Raw genomic sequence first — 17483 nt, forward strand, 5'->3', positions numbered from 1 at the left:
GAGCAGCCCTCAGACAGGACAGGAGCAACCTCAGAGCTGACAGGAGCAGCCTTCACACGGGACAGGAGCAGCGATCCGCCGTCCCAAACCCGCGCTCCCTTGAGCTGCTGTCCTGGTCAGCGCCTGTGCTAACAGGCCCCTGCCTAAAGGTACTGAACTACAGCTCCAAACACCTGCAGCAAACTCTCCGTTTCCTTCCCTTTTTGTGGTAAGATATTTGAAGAACTTCTTTGAAAAACTCCTCTGTAAGAACTTACTTCTATTTAATCTGTATTTGTCATAAAACACTGACTGTGGGCAGCTCAGTGAGAAAGATTACCCTGTGTAGAAGTTGAACTACCACTTGCTCGGAATTTTAGTTGTTCACTCGTAATAATCTACATCAGTAGATCAAAAATCCACTCAAATTAATCTAAATCAGCAGTAGTGATAAAAACAATGGAGGCTGTTATCACAAAGTAAATTATGCCTTATCTCTCCAGGTAGTATTAGTATCTCAAAGTTATGATTCATCACTTAAATTTTATTAGTAATAATGAGTACAAAAGGCTTATGCCTACAAGCTGCTGGAAGTCCCACATGCAACAGGGCTGTTGGAGGGGAAATTCAATCCCTGCTTGGAAATGTCTGCAATTCTGTGAAGCAGTGGGCAAAGCACAGGATCTATAGAACATAGCACTTTTGAGAATAGTTTGGTTTGCATGCATTTTAATTAGAGCACATTAGGGTGGAATTTAGAAGTAAAAAATGCAGCAAGGAGGTGAGACACAGGAAAGGTTTTGCCCAGCCTTTCCCTCCTCAGTCACAGAACTGAACTGTGCAGACTGTGAGGATTGGTGCAGCATAAGAGGCAAAGCAGATGTCTAGATTTCATCGAGGCTCTGTGACCTTGCCAGGTTTACTTTTTGGTCAGTGACCATTTCACAACAAGGAAGCTTTGGGGTTGCCAGTGCAGCAGCTGACTGCAGAATGGCTGGGGTCACAAGTGTTTCACTCAGCTGCACTCCAAACACCACATAACAACGTTTCTGACAGCGTTCCCTTCTGGCTGGGAGTTCAAATATTAGCACTGCTATCCATCATGGTGCTAAGGAACTCCTCATCCATGGGAAGGATCCTGCCAAAAGGAGTGTGGCAGCAGGTGACAGGAGCACTGGAGGAGTGACAGCACGTCAGGAGTTCAGTACACAGAGGCAGGTTTACAGCACTACAAACACAAATAGGTTTGTAAATGGTCACGAATTTCAGTAGGGCAATTAAACAGAAGATCTCAGGTTTATAAACTAAACATTTCAGAGCAGTTAAACAAGGCGTAAACAACTATAAAAATATATTAAATAGGAAATTTAAATTTGGACAATTTAATTGCCCAAGTGTACTGGAGAGCAAAGTGTCTTCCCTATTTAATCACTGCATTTGATCAGTCTGTGTAACATACCCAGATTTATTAGGTCTTCAGCAAGACACCAGGTTTTGTATCTGATGTTTTCCATTCCAGAGACAGTGAGATCCAGTACCTACTGTGTCTTCAGCTGGCACAAAGCTTGAACAAGAATCCTGGAATGTTCACTTACATGTGAACCAAAGCCAGGACTGCATCCTTGGAATGGGGAAGGTGAGATCCAGGCAGGAGAACTGCAGAGTGGAGAGCACATGGACAAGCAAGCTGGCCCAGGTACAGTGCAAAGCAGCACAGAAATGCAACTTGAGTCTAACAGAATAGTTCACAACTAGCAGACATGTTGCTGTAAAACAGTCCAAACTGAATTTACATGAAGTAAATTTAATTCATGAAGTAACAATCACTGAAATTTGCTAATTACCCTCTTAAAAACATCAGGAACACCAAGGAATCAGAACATCCTCTCCTGTGCTGACACACATTCCACTATATCCTACATTATCCTATTTTCAAGAGGCTCTTGATGTTGAAAATTCCTTTGGCAACCCTAGTGTTCCCTACAATTCACTGTTAGAAGATCTGAGTAAGAGCAGCCAAGTTTCTGTTCAATTCTCTCTTACCTTTTACATTAAGAAGTTACATGCAGGCATCCTTTGCAGCATTAATGAATTTGGTGATTAACATGCAATGCTGAGTATCAGGAACTGACCAAGTTCCATTTGTTTCCATCTGTTCTTTACTCTGTGAAATCTGCAGGTACTCTTTCTTCCTCCAGCACTTCCACATCCATTAGCCCAGGTCTGGAGGGTCCTTACACACTGTGGTTACATAGCAGCTGTTCAGTTTGGGAAGCAAGACCTTGTCACAAACAGCTTTTCCCTCAAAAAAGTACCACTATGGTATCTTTTCATCTTATTTTCACCATGTTCACTAGGTACACAAATTGATTTAAAAAATCCCCAACCTTACTATGAAACAAAAAGCAGTTTCTAAGCAAGTGCTATTTTTAGAAAAGCAGTAAAGCTGGCCTCAGTAGTTTTAAGTTATTTTAAGAAACTAGATATAAGACACTTAAAATTGCTTTCCCTGACAGCTCTTTCATTTTCAGCCCTTGACACAAGTACTAAACAGTAGATGCAAATAAATCAGTTTCTCAGGTAATTTTGCAACCTACATCTTAGTCTCACTGCTTTAAGGCTCTCCCTTAACAGATGACACAATCACCAATCACTACCAACACTACTTCGAGGCTAATACACCAACTCACATAAATGTGCACAGGCATTGAAAGTGAAAAGAGATTTACTTCAGGTGATTCATCAGCTTGTTCACATATTGCAAAATTTTTCCTTTTTATTTAACAAGGGACAATATGGTGTCAGAAATTAATGCTCCAGCTATTTTGTCCAAACAATTACTTCATTCTGTTTTTTTAACACGTGTATCTTTTTCTGGTGTACATTCCAGCCAAGAGCCATCTGATGTTTCCCTCTGTGGGATGTGAAATAGAAAACACTGGTGTACCTTTATTGTGGAATTTCTCAGAGCTGCCTTGTAACCATCCCCCCTAACCCAGAAGTTTCATGAGCCTCATCCCATTTCACTGGCAGCACACGGAGGAGCAGGATGCACCTGCAGTCCTGGAGCACATGATACTTCCTTGAGCTGAAGGTTCCAAGCTGGCACAGTTCCCAGAGAACACTTCCCATAACAACTGGCTGCTGTTTTCCAGCTCCCTTTACGAGCAGCCAGAGATTCCCCAACACATCCAGAAATGCTACTCTGGAGTAACCTGAAACAATTTGTACAATTTGGATGGTGGGGAGGGGGAAATTGTCTGCATATTCTAGAAATTAATAAAGAAACTGAAGTGAAAAATATTCAAAATGTATGAATAAACCCTTTCAGTAAATGAAATTCACAAGTTTATACTTGTTAGGAAGCATTTAACCAGAAGTAGCTGGTAATTAGTCCATTACAGGAATTTTTTATCACAAATAACCATTCAGTGAACTTGTATCACATGGTAATTCTAGCTATCATGCTGACCCTTTTGACTCAAAATTGTTTTTTAAAAGTTATGGTATATGCCAATATTTTTAAGCTTAATAGCAGGTATCTATCTCCAAGATAGACTTATCTGTAAAAAACATTCTGAGCTGTATAAACCAGTAAAAGCAAGTGCTCCTTCAGCAGTTTAAGTCTGCTCTCAGACAGCCTTTTATAATTTCCTAGATTATTAAGAAAAATGCCTTTTTTTTTGGAAAGGACTCAAATTACTTGAAACATTTATTTGAAAGCTAAATGTCTGTCAAATATTAGGCATTTGTAATGTTACTTCTGGTACAAGCTACTATGTTTTAGAAGTAAAAATTGCAGCTGAAGTTTCAGGAAAAATGTCAGTTTACCATGATTATATAATACCTGACCAGACAACTTCTGATTTGTTTGGTGCTTTAAATACAGCCACTAGATTATGCTGACAGCCATACAAAATGAACTTGCACTTTAACCCACAGCAGTAATATTGAGACTGTGAACAGCTACAAAATGCAGCATTTGCATTTTCAGTGCCATACCAAGTGGAATTCAGAACCACCTAAAGACAAAGCAGCAGCTGGTTAAAAAAAGAAAACATAAGTCAAATTATAAAGCTACATAGTTTAGTACATTAAAACAAAACCATGGACAATGGTATTTGTATAAGATTCCAAAAATATACAGATGGCAGGGGGGGAATAATCACTGTACACAACTCTGAGGTGGTTAAAGTGACCAGAGAGACTGAACAGTGCAAGACATGCTTTTCCAGTTACAAGCTCAAAACAGAAGTGCAAAAGAAATTAAAGCTCTGTCTGAAGTGATTTACCTTTTAGGATAAGGAAAGCTTAGAATATTGTCATCAGTGTTACAGAGAAATTTCCACCCCAACCCCAACACAGACACACAAAATAGTTTAAGTTTGACCATAATACAGCATTTCACTCAAATGATGTCCCCAGAGCTTGGTGACTCCAGGGACAGTCTGCAGGTGTTCGGTGTTGGCCCATGGCCCAGGTGATGCACAGGCAGCCTCTCCACTCTCCAGCTTTGGCTAACAATAGATCCCTGCCCTCCAGGCAGGGCGGGTGGCAGCCACACAGCCCGGGCTCAAGCCTCCTGCCTCCCCAGACCGTGCTGAAAGCAGAGACTGACTTATGGCTGAGGAACAAAGGAATTGCTTGACAGGTCTCTGTGCTCTCTCCCAGAGTTTGGAACAGTTTCAGGCAAGTGCTTTTGGCAGGCTGACTAAGCTGTACATGCATCTATCCATGCAAATGTAGAATATGGCTCCCAAGACCTAGAACCAGGGTGTGTGCATGTGAAGACTGGATAGAAGGCCCTTCCGTGGAAGTTTACAAAAATATATAGCCAATACTGTAGCTTAAGAAGTCAGTTTTACTCGTTACAGAGAACCCCAAAAAGTATTAACTACTTTTCAGACATTCCAGACAAGGTCACTTGTAACAAAAAAGGTCAAGTTCTCAAAAACAAGGTTTTAAAAGCGGATCTTTCCTTCAAGTGAACAGGACATCTGTTTTTACTCTTAACCATTTAGTCAGTTAAGACAATTTATTTAAGATTTCATGTGAACATATGCATAAACACAAATAAGTTTACTTTAAAACACATCTGCACAAAAAAAAAAGGTTAACCCTTCAAAACATAACAGAGCAGGTCTGGTTAGTATGTAGCTATTGCAAATCTTAAAGATTCTGTGCATTAGGCCCACCCATATAGAAAGCAGGGGAAAAGTCAATGAAAGAAAATCACTGTTCAAGTCTAAGTGGTGTTTTGAAGAGCCAGCAGCCTAAGTGACACCATGAAGCTGGTCACAGTACCCACACAAGCAGGCCTGCTTGGGCTACTAGAGCAGTGTATCCTCCTGAAGGCGCCATTTCCTCCCCAGTTATTTTCTGTTCCGAAGGCGTTTAGATTTCCTAGGACAGTCTGTGGAATCCACCGCCTTCCTCCTTTTCCTGGGAGATTGTTCATTTGAGCCGGAACCTGAAGAATTCCCTACTGTGCTCTCCATCACCTCCCGCAGCTTGCGCTCCAGCTCGGCCAAGCGGGCGTTCTGTTCCCCAATGATTTGGGTTTGCTCAAGCAGTTTCTGGTCTTGATCCTGGAGCTGCTTCTGCTGCTCCTGCACCTTGACGCGCAGCTCCGAGATCTCCCGCTTCAGCGCCGTCAGGCCCGTGCCGTTGGCTTTCACCTGCTGCTGCAGCTTGGTGACCTCCTGCCTGGAAGGACTCTGCTTGGAGAACAGCTGCATTGTGGTCAGTGCTGCAGAAGGCCCTGGAACTTCAGAGAGAACTGTGATTAATACTCTGCAACTTACGGGTAGAAATGGTCTCCCAGTGTTTGTATTTTGCTTATCCCTACTCCCCACACGTGAATCTGAATACCCATGGTAAGTTACGTGAACAGGCAAACACATTCACAGTCACTTAAGTGTAATCTCAGAGCACAACCAGTTTAATTTAAAATACTTACAGCTTTTCAGTAGTCAGGAAAAAAGTTCATAATTTATTTTCTGTATATAAGCCCCCCTCCTTTTGCTGCATCAAAAACTGTAGAACTACTGTGTTGTCATCTAGACTTAGTGTCACAGATCACTCTGTGACAAAAACATCTCTGAATTACTTAATATGGGATAGTTAAGACTGAATAAATATATTTCATTAGACCAGCAAAATTCTGCTGTCTTAGCTGCAGCTAAAGCTCTAAAAAATTGTAGTTTGGAACTTAACAAGGTATTTCGGTATAACTTACATTTTAGAAGAAAGGAATTTATTTTCCATGCTTCTTTAGAATCACTCCTCCTAAGCACTAAAACCATACTGGAATCTGAGCTTGGAACTGTTGATTCTAATAAAGTTCCTGCAAATCAAGGAGACTAACAGCTACTGTATAATTTCTTTCACTTTTTCTGCCATAAAAGGTATCTATCACTTTTTCTGTCATTACAGTCTTCTAGCAACGCTGTGCAATTAAGTGCAACTTTAAGTGCTCTCCAGACAGAAGAGTCTGGAACAGTCATCCTCCTTTTCCTCCTTTTTTTCCATTAGGATGGCAGCACAGCTACCATCATTATGTGACACTAAGGGGTTGCTATTGGAGAGGTTATGCCCTTCCCTCAACAAGAGAGAGGCATTTTATGCACCACAAAGCCTTGGCCTTGAAAAGTTGATTGATATCAACTGTGGGTTTGGGCAATACTTCCTCAGCTGAGAGGCTCAGTATATACTAACACATATAATTTAAAAAAATTTAAACCTATATATAATTTAAAAAAGGTATATAATTATAAAAATTCAAATACAACTAGCAGGATGTACTAAAGGTGGCATACACACTTATGGCTAAAAGGATGGACAGGACATACAAGAAACAAAAGTATCTGCAGTTAGGCCTATTGTTTTTACTTAAGATATATATTTTTTCCCCCCAGTTTTTACTAAGTTATCCTTCTAGAGAGTTAAATTTCAGTTCCTAAAATGTGAACACATCATGTATAGGAAAAATTCTACAATTTTACCAATCTTTTACCATTAGGATAACTTCAGCCAAGAGGCAGCTATCTTATAGTTTGGTTCACAAAAGTTCTGGAAAGTCTGAGAGTATTCAAAGGACCAGTTTAATGGCTTATTTACAGACTGTTATTTTAATTTCCTTTTCACTATTACCTGTAACTATTTTCCTTGTTAGTGGATAAAATAGTACCCCCAGTAAAGTAAAAAAAGCCCACTCCAGCCCTCTATGTACTACCACAGCTTAGTCAAATTCATTTGCAGCTTGTCCTAAAAATAAAAGGCATCGAGTTCTCATCTCATGTGCCAAATTTCAACCAAATGCAGCAATAAAGTCTCATTCATTGGTGGCACAAAAGCATTTGTTTAACGAACACACACTATGCATAATTCTAACATACATTCAAGTGACTGTTCTTTTAGTAGTACAAAGGCTCCTTAAATTTCAAAGCAAATGAATTTCAGTTAGCATTCTTAAGAAACAAGTATCATCAATATTTATGTAATAAAGCTCCCATTTAAGGGAGGGAGCATAGAAAACATACAGTGCTGTGATTTCTTTAAAGAACAACTAAATAAAAGTTAACTATATGTTGGAATTAATACCTGGGGCAGTTCCTATTAGACGTCCCGATACATCTGACCCAGGCATCTTTCTTTTCAGTATTGGAACAATCTTCTCATCAAAATATTCCATAGCCATGGAGGAAATGTCCCTTAGTTCTTGAAGAACTTCATGAGCTCTCTGAGGAGCTCTTGTAGAGTTTACATATCTTAGCACTCGATAAATTTCATCTATTACCTAAAACATTTAAGAAGAATTAGGATTTTCTGATAAAGGCAAGATTATTTCAGTTTGTTCTAGGAATTCTGGCATATTTAGGGTTTTTTTACCACATAACAGTTGCACACCACTGTGTGTTTTAGTTCCAGATCAGTTTTTTGAAGTGTTGCTCATGATGTATCAGAGAAGCTATTCATTTAATCTATCACAACAGCTCTCTTCAAAGTCATGAAATAATGCTCATTAGGTAAAATTTGAAGTACAGTCATAGCTGGCTTGCAAGTTACATAATCTCTACTCAGCAGAGCATGATCATTTCTTTCAGGAAAACCTGAAGCAAGAAGCCCTAAAGCAGAGCAGTCACTACCCCTGCCAGTCATGAAACAGAATTGGAGTAGCACGAATTAGCATTATGTCAGCCTGAAGAGCTGTAAATATTTACTTGAGTCCATTTCCATACACACAAAATATTGCAAATTCAGATTAAGTCCAAAATATATTCATTTGCAAAGCATCAATTCACTATTGACAGAGAACAAAACTCTCTTGACAGGTATGGAAAACAAAGCCCTTGAGTTAGGAGAGATACAGAGAGATGAAGGGAGTCTTACTAATTTATGAATTAAAATCTGAGGCAGGTCAAGATAGGAGTGCTGGTCTCTTAGCCAAAGCTATGCAGGTATTTTGCACAGGATTAAGAATGTTTGAAGAACACACATAATAAAGTGTGTGAAGAACACACCTTGTCATACAGAGCACCTTCTGTTCTGATAAAGGAAGCTTAGCTAAAAAGTCCCAAAAGCCAGACAAGACCTAAGTTTCTCATCAAACAACAAATGACTGCTCTAATTTCATCCACTTTATATCCTGTTAGCAACAACATCCTCAATATAAAACCTTGCAGCAGTGCTCTGCTATCACACAGAAAGCTGAACCTCAAACCAGGATTTGCATATTCTAACACAAATTCACTTCCTGGCAGTTCTAAGGTGAAACTTCCTGAGGAAAGCAAAGCAGGTGGGAGGGAAACCACAGACTGTAAGTGAACACTAAGCCTTGAATCTGATTGACCAAAATATTAATTAATGGGTGAACTGGTAACTGTGCTGAGAGAGCAGCAGTGCTAGCAAACTCACACACCAAGTAAATAATTAAAAAAAAAAACCTAAAAACCAAAACCAGGTTTTTAGCAGTTGTATCAAAATAAAATCGAGGTGCTTACAAGTTGGTGTCCACAAGGAAAAGCAAGCTCACCTGCCCAACCCCTGGTCTGGGATGAGTACTGCCTTTCCCTCTGCTCTTCAGAACAGTAAAGCAACATTTTTTTTTAAAGTATCCCATTTACCATATAAGTATCAGGCTTAAGTTCATTTGACTTCATTGTATTACATTGTATTAATTTTTAAAAAATACATTGTATATAAAAGTATAACATAAAGTCATCCAAGAATATAATTTAAAATGAATTAAATATCAAGTCAACAAGAGTAACAGAAATAGTTACTTCTTCCAGATAAGAATACATTCCACACTCAAGAGTTTAGCCTACCACAAAGTGCCTGCATGCTTCCCCAGAATCCAAGAGGTAACTTTTCCATTCATCTCACTGCAATTCACTTCTCTGCCCACAAAAAAGTAACATCAACATATCCAAAGCTTACATGGGAAGATCAATGAATGGAGCATTAGGATAATGTTCACTGATCTCATTTAATCCCTGAGCTGTAGCAGTCTTCCTCTGAGCACAATTTTGTCAATTCCCCTGTGCACTGGTGATTTCACAGCTTATAAAACATCGCTATCTCCAATGTACATCTTGCCTGCATAATTTATATTTAATGCTGGGCTGGTATTCTAAAATGCCAGAACTGTTCAATGATGTTCCCTTTTAACACACTTTACATTTAAAACTAATTCCACCTACTGCACAAAAATATACCATCCACTGTAACACTGAACAGTGTTTTGACATACTAAATACTTTAATTCAATTAACCTGAAGTACTCAAACCCTTAAGAAGGTGCCTAAAATCATGATTGACTGAGTACCTAGTGTTATGTGTAATCTAAATTACTACATCTTCAGATGGCCTGATCACATGCTTTTTTCTAAAAGGTTGTAGAAGATGAGTATGCCACAAGTCAAACATCAGAATCAAGAGAGAATCTAAGGGCAAATAGAAATCTAATTTAAAATAATTAATATTTAAATACAGCCTGGTTTATTCATTTCAGACTGCCTGGTAAAACAGAGAATTGGCTTGTAGGTTTATTTGCAAGTGTGTATATAAATATTTAAAAATATATATAAATATATATACACACACACAGTATCAATTTTCCCCAGCTGTGCCAGGTTAAGTTACACAATCCTATCTTTTAAACACAGATACATATTCCCATAATATATCTGCATTTTACCTTTCCAGGTATGAAGCAACAGAGATTGGAATCCACATACTTCATGAAAGTCATATTTAGGAGAGAGAGTCTTGTTTCCACAGCAGCAAGGATGTCTGCATGGCGAGCTAATGAATGGTTTCTCCTTTCTGACTCCCGTCTGGAAAACAGACCACAAGGTGACACTGATTTAACAAAAAAATCCAACTGGAACATTTGTCAAGTTAATTTCACCCTTAAAACCCTGTAACCACTAACATTTGTCTTCACAGAAATAATAGATACTGAGACCCAGCTAGTAACAGCATACTACACTTTCTTAGACAAAATTTGTTCTTTAAGTAATTACTATACCTCATGTGCTCCATAAATTATGTAATTGAGGACTATTTAAGAACAAGGCTGTAGTACTAACTAGCAGCAGCCACTGAGTCAGAGTGAATATATTTATCCCACTCACTCTCAGCACTTCAATGCAATTGAAATAATAATTAGTAGTGAAGTTTACATAGTGAAGAACTACTATGAAGTTTAGGTTGAGATAGAAACACTTTTTGATAAAGGATCTCTATGCTAAGTAGCATTTACTTTCTTCACTCTGACTGGGAAATCTGATAGGACACAGCAGCAGCTGCACTTATTCACTGGAAAGAGGAAGAAAGATATTGCTTTAGTGAGAAATCAGTTCCCAGTAATGCTCACATGTCAAATCCCTCTTCCTTGTTCCCATTTCATCCTTGCCAGTGAAAAACCTCATCCTTTTTTTAAAGCAGAATATTTGATAAATCATCAGTGAAGGCAGTTGTTCTTGAAAAGGAATGGCATTTATTCATTCCCAGGAATCCTCCTTTGATTTGTCAGAAGAGTTGAGTAATACAGAACCCAGACTTCTCTGTTTGAAATACCAGACACATTTCTCACACCACTATATTCTGTAATTAAATCTTAGGTTCAAGGTGCTTTTAGGAAAAAAAACCCCACTAAATAAACACAAATATCAAGATAGATAAAAGAATTAGCCAGAAAGTAATTCCTTTTCAATAATCTGCTTAAATGAATCCAGTACAATTAAATTTAATTCCAGTTTTAACTGGTACATACCTTGGAAGTTGAGCTTTAACTTGCTTTTGACACAAGTTGTGGTATCTTTCCACTTTCAGAAATCCCTGATTTAACATTCTCTGGCAAACCAAGTCCATTCGCTTACAAACCTGTATTTAAGTAAAAAGAAATCTTAAGGCTCAATTAAGGCCACAACTCACTTTTACTATTAACTAATCCCTACTTGCCAGGTAGCAAGAGATTCTCTTACTGTTTTTTGCTCCATTTCAACAAGCAAAAAGTGCAGCTGAGATTAAGGCATTCCCATCTCCACCAAAGATCACAATACTCCAAAAAGGAGCAGCAATGCTTCACACAGTTCACAAATAAATCTGTTGATTTTGCCTAACAAGAGACAGTAGGCTGACTGCCATCTATTAGAAGCAAATACAATTTCCTCTGATTTTAATGGAAGTTGCAAATGCCCATGCCTGGCTTTCAGCATGGTCTCCAGTGTGATTTCAGTAGATGAAGTTACTATTTTGTAGTGTCAAAAACAGAAACCTTTAAAGACAAGAAATCACTGTGGTTTTCTTCCAGTGTTTAAGGCTTATGCTTTTTAACTCAAGCACAATTAAATTTAAAAACACATGGAAAGCATTGCACATGGAACAAGATTCTCCTTTTTGTATAACAAAGTATCTTCTCCTCGGTTTAAAAGATTCCTTTATTTGCTGTTGGACACCAGTAGCTCAGGGGATTTTTCCCCCACAGATTTAGGAAGAAAGGACATGAAGAGCTGCAGAAGATATAATAAACTGCTAAAGTTAAACCTTCACAAAGTTACCAGTTATAAAGCCAACTCATACAAATGTTTAAAGCAATTGCTATTCAATTCTGAAGACACAAGAGCTTAGTGACCCAACTGTTCTTTGAAATAGTTTTGTTTTCGTTGGGATTTTTTAGGTACTGAAGTCCACAGCTCCCACTGTGACCCCACTTGCCAATAAATACACTTTCTATTTTTTAAAACACTTATTCTTTCATAACTTTAAAGCCTATATCAGTTTATACCTTGAGGATCTGTGACCCCACTTACCAATAAATACACTTTCTATTTTTTAATAAACACTTATTCTTTCATAACTTTAAAGCCTATATCAGTTTATACCTCGAGGAAGAAGATTCTCACCTCTCCCAGAAAAACCTGCAATTACTTTGTGTAATGCCTCCTGCATAAAAAGAAAGAAGTTCTGCTTTGTGTCCCAGGTTCTGTGAGAAGTGACCACTTTCAGACAGCTCTGTATGCACAGGCCATTAGCAGTGACTGTGGATCTGAATGTGCTCCTCGGTATTACATCTTTCTGGTTAACAAAGAAGGATCAGACAGACAAACGGCAGAGGGAGAGTCTCAGCACACTCTGCCCCACATTCAGTGATCCAGTTGAATCATCTCCTGTGTATAAGGAAAAATGCCGGCCCTTCCTACAGGAAGGAGGAAATGGTTCTTTCTTCCCTGAGCTCGTAGGAGATTTAAATCGTTTTTGAGTCAAGGCTTTGCAGCTTTCTCGCAGCTCTAAAGGCACCGGATCCCTGAAGCAGGAACTGGGAGCTGCACGGGGCTGCTCAGCTCTGCAGTCCCCGGGCACCAGAGGAAAACCTCTCCAGGCGCGCTCAGCTCCGCGCTCGGAGCGGGTCTGAACCTGGCGCGCAGTGACATCTGCCGGCAGAGAGGCCCCAGGAGCTGCAGCTGGGGTTTAACCTGCCTCCTCTGCTTGCCCTACACTGCAGCAAGGATTATTTGCTCCAGTTTCTCGACATTACCCATATTTAGTCAATAATCTGCCCAGAACCCAAACTGCGGGACCACCAGAAATCAAAAGTGTTTGTTTGCAACTTATGTTACCAATAACCTCGTAATTCTCAGCTAGTTCACCATGTAAACCATAGAGCACCCAGATTTACAGGAACAATGTATCTCTTCTAGACTGCAAAGTTGTATGCAAAGTAGCTTCATTACACTTTTAGGTGTCCATAGCTGTCCAAGACAGTTTGATATTACGTATTCTAACAGACCATAAATTGAATTTCCTTATCCTTGTATTTGCAATATTGGTGAATGTTTTCTTATTTCAGTCACAGAGCTGAAAGAGGCTGTGTTTCCCCAAAGGTCAAGTCCAACCAGACCCTGTGTTAAAGTTTCAGGGTTAGAAAGGTATTCCAAATCCATGTAAAAAGCAGAAGGAGAGGTTGCTTCTTCATGTGCTTTTATGTGACAAAATATCACATAAAAGCTTTCTATGATCCTATAAACTAATTTTCCACTTCTTTTGTAAACAAACTGACACAATCTACTAATTTCCTTAAAAAGCATGTTTTATTTCTTCCAAGCTTCACTACCAGATAACCAACTCCAAAACAAATACAAAATATCCTAGAGTATTTAGATTCAATGGATGTTATTTTTCTTAGATGGTACACTGACACCACGGTCCATAAAATGCCTTTTTTAGGGTAAAGTAAGTGGCAAAATGCTTATAACTTCATCAAGAAACCTTAAAACAGAAATGCCTGTAAACACAGACTGGCTGAAACTGGGAATATCAAAGCCATGCTGTCCAAAGGCTATCAGTCCTTACTTGTGTTGTGCAGGAAATAAGCACAAGTTTACTGCAGAATCTAATTAATTCTGACTTGTGGCAGAATCCAAGATAACCTTCTCAGAGTGCTCATGGAAGGAGGTTGTGGACTGTGTAATTTTGATCATGCATGTTGTAGTAATAGCCTGAATGGAAGTGCCTTTCCAAGCTCAGACATATGACTGAGAAAAAACCCTGGAATCTAAGAATTTCATTATTATCCCACTGAGGTAAAAATTTCAAAGCTTCTGCAAGTCACTAAAAACATCCCTGTAAAAGGAGCCTTCAAAAGCTGGAACTTAGTGAGCTTCCCTGTCAGCATGCACAGTACAGCTTCAGACATTGGCATCCTCGGGGTTTTCTGGGTTTCTCTCATGGGGATCATCAGAGGAAGTAGATGAAGTAAATACTCAAAAGGGCTGAAAGCAAAATGCTGCTGCTTTTCCTCTCATTCACTTTGTCTGAACAAAAGTTTGAGGGCTGAAGATTTCCCCCATTTCAGACATGACTGCTCTCTGAATACCTATTGTTTAGTCTCTGCTCCTTGGATCTACTTCACTGCTTAACCTGTAGGTGCTTCATTTATGCTTTCACACACAGTGACCCCAGGAATAGCAGAAAGCATTATGCTCAGGAAGGCAAGTGCTTTTTGCACAATGAGGGGCCCACAGCCTTGCCTTGTCTGATGGCAATCATCACAAGCAGGAAATGTTCTTTACCTCATCCTTTGGGGACAGAAAAGACTTCTGGATCTTATGCCTGAGATTATGCTCCTCATTATGCTCTACATAAACAATGCACATTGCTATCTCCATTTCAATCTGAAAACATTCTGGTGCTCTATGTCCTCCCACCCAGCCAACTCCTCAGTCTGTTGTTTTGTATACACTGCAGATCCAAACCCAGTTCAATTCAGGGACTTTTTTTTTTTTATGGATCACTGAGCTAAGGAGATCCAAAATAAAAAGCACATTAAGACATTCCTTCCAGGCTGGGATCCAGAAAATGCATAAAAATTATTGGTTTAGCAAATCCACATTTTTTTGTCTAAACATGTATGATCAAACTTTGTTTAGGTCAATTGATGTCCTGGGTTTTCCTGCCTTCCTCAAGACACTTTATCCCATGGAATCCCACATTCTAAGGGATAATGAGGCTGCTTTTGGGCATGTTTCTAATATGCATGAGACCTGAGCAATTTCATATCTGTCATTCAATTAATGTGCTCCTGCAATGTATCTTTAGCACAACACTACTTATCGTAAGATACACTCATTCATCTTTGATAAGCAGCTCAAGTCAGTCCTCACAGAAAACAAAAATTTACTGCTTGTGCAGGGCAGCTCTTAGAGCAGGAACATGCAGGTTGTGCCAAAGACTACTCACCACCTTTAAAAATCCCAAAGTAATGAAGTTTAATTCTGAATTTATGCCTGGGCACTAGTATTTTTAAAGGCTACCTTAATTCTCTGACAAAAGCACGTGGAGCTATAAAGAACATTCAGTGTCTGCCTCTCAGTGAACTGCCAAAAGAACACCTTCAGCTCTGAACAGCCACCTGAAAGACCCAGCTGATCAAGCTTATGGGCTCAAACCAGAAAGGCTTTGGTTCTTTACATTACTGCTGGTTAACAAAAGGCTGCTTTCTTCTCAGAAGAATGCTCTTAATGCCTTCTGATGTGCTTAAGGGAACAGTTAGGAATTTGATGGAGATTAATTTCCTTGGCTGCCACTGACTCAAAAACTCAAAGTAGGGAAAGACCAACCAAATAGTTTCCTTCATTTTACGCCCAGTATTGTTCTACATATGTTTCAAAGTTGGTATTTATCACATCTGGTTTTGCATATTTCTGAAAGTTCGGAAAGGGGCAGTCCTCTTCTAGAAAAAGGAACTTGGAGGTGTGTCAGTTTTACTTCCTAAGTGCCAGTGAGAGTTAAACAGCTGGTTTAGTCCTGACATCCTCACCTTTCCTACTCTCACCTTCACTGCCAACAGAGCATGACAAACACTTAGAGCTGGAGAAAGAAAAAGCCTCCTGTGGACTTGTGAGAGCTCCCACAGGCACTACCATTCACAAAATGCAAGGGAAAGCTGCAGCCACGGGGTGTGCCTGGCGTTGCAACCCTGAGCCTGAAATGCGGCACATCCAAACACCATGGGATTTACATCCCTTCCCAGTGGTCAAACTGCAAGTACCACCTGTGATCTTGGGCATGTCCTGTGCAGGGCCAGGACTGGACTTCTGTGATCCTCGTGGCTCACTCCTAACTCAGGCTGTTCTGTGGTTCTCAAGTACCACATCTTTTTTACAGATCCACTACCTACTCTCACAGAAGAAGCTGAAGTCCTCAGGGGACTGACAGCACACTCTAGCAATATTTAGGAACTGGTGTGCTTGGAGCAGTATAAATGAGAACAGATTTTCTGCTTGAAGAGCTTTTGGTTTATAGTTACAGTCAGGATGCAACACTTCAGGTTACTGATCCAGGACACAGGCAGTCCAATTTCCTGCAGAAATACACTTGTAATATTATCCAGTTTAGACTAATCAAGTTCTTAAAATAGGAATGGTACAGTGCATGCACGTTTACTGAGTTACATAAGCTGTGCATCAATGCCCTCACTATTATTCCATTTACAAACTCATGAGAGGTTCAGTAAGACAGCTTATCATAATATGACATGGTTTACATCAGGCTCCTTATGCAGGCAGTTAAATATTGATATACATTGATCTCCTCACTGACAGCTGCAGGGTTTTGGCATTATCAAGTCCAGAGGTGCAGATACTATATGTTATTAATTACACATCCACTAAGACCGGGAGAAGCAGGCAGGTTTTTTTGGTTTTTTTGGGGTATTTTTACATCTCCTTTTTTGACCCACATTTCTAGACAGGGGAGTATTCTTGGAGCAGCAGGCTCACCACCTCCTACACTTGTAGGCTTAAACCCTATAAGCAAAAATAAACACACATATGAGACACAATAGACTACCCACCCCAACCAGTCACTAGGAGAAATGAGCCGCCAGCAGCCCGGTGCTTTCTCACAGAGCGTGAAAGGAATGAAAGAAGTCAGAGACGGTATAAAGCGCTGCAGGAATGCGTGTATGGAAGCGCACACGGAGAGCGCAGAAGGGATAAAGCCCCATCCCACCCCACTCATCCAGCCCCTTCCCCGGCGAGCGCAGCAGCCCGGCGGGGGCCGCCGCCACCCCCGCAGCTGCCCCGGGCCAGGCGGGCAGAGCCCGGTCCCGGCCGCGGCCCCGCGGCCCCCGCCCCGCCGCCTCCCCTCCGCGGCCCCTACCAAGCGCAGCTGGCTCGTCTCATCGTAGGACAGGAAGCTGAGGATGCTCTCGATAGCCACGATGGGCAGCCCCATGAGCGTGTTGCTCTGAGGCGGCGGCTCCATGGGCGCCAGCGGCTCGGCGGCCTCCGGCAGCGGGGCCGGGGAGAGCCGCGCCGAGCCCGGGGCGCCGCCTTCGCCCTCCGACACGAGCCGCTCCTCCGGCGCCGCCATCTTGCAGCCCGTCCTTCCTCCGCGGGGGGACGGCACCGCCTCTCTGTGACGCCTCTTCCGCAGCCGTCACGGCGGGCCGGCCCCGCTATTCCCGCAGGGAGCGGGGGAAATGGAATCCCCGC

The 17483-nt window shown here is 40.7% G+C and overlaps 1 protein-coding gene across 1 annotated transcript; it reads right to left on the minus strand.

Annotated features, from left to right (window-relative positions):
* Positions 1-4986: 4986 nt before the first annotated feature.
* On the minus strand, positions 4987-17396 carry FBXO28 (F-box protein 28). Its single transcript, XM_039717055.1, has 5 exons — positions 17149-17396; positions 11261-11370; positions 10181-10319; positions 7582-7777; positions 4987-5746 (listed from the first exon to the last, which is right to left on the minus strand). Exons 1-5 carry the CDS (start codon positions 17359-17361, stop codon positions 5352-5354), a joined length of 1053 nt encoding a protein of 350 aa, XP_039572989.1. The 5' UTR covers positions 17362-17396; the 3' UTR covers positions 4987-5351.
* Between the last annotated feature and the right edge of the window lie 87 nt (positions 17397-17483).

This window comes from Passer montanus, unplaced genomic scaffold (genome assembly GCF_014805655.1).
Source record: "Passer montanus isolate IOZ18808 unplaced genomic scaffold, ASM1480565v1 scaffold37, whole genome shotgun sequence".
In the NCBI taxonomy this organism is placed as follows: domain Eukaryota; kingdom Metazoa; phylum Chordata; class Aves; order Passeriformes; family Passeridae; genus Passer; species Passer montanus.

Coding starts and splice junctions, on each gene's coding strand:
- FBXO28 (XM_039717055.1), bottom strand. CDS start 17,361: ATGGCGGCGCCGGAGGAGCGGCTCGTGTCGGAGGGCGAAGGCGGCGCC. Junction 10,320..11,260: donor GTTAAAGCTCAACTTCCAAG/GTATGTACCAGT, acceptor TCTGTTTTCCAG/ACGGGAGTCAGAAAGGAGAA. Junction 7,778..10,180: donor GTTGCTTCATACCTGGAAAG/GTAAAATGCAGA, acceptor TAAATGTTTTAG/GTAATAGATGAAATTTATCG.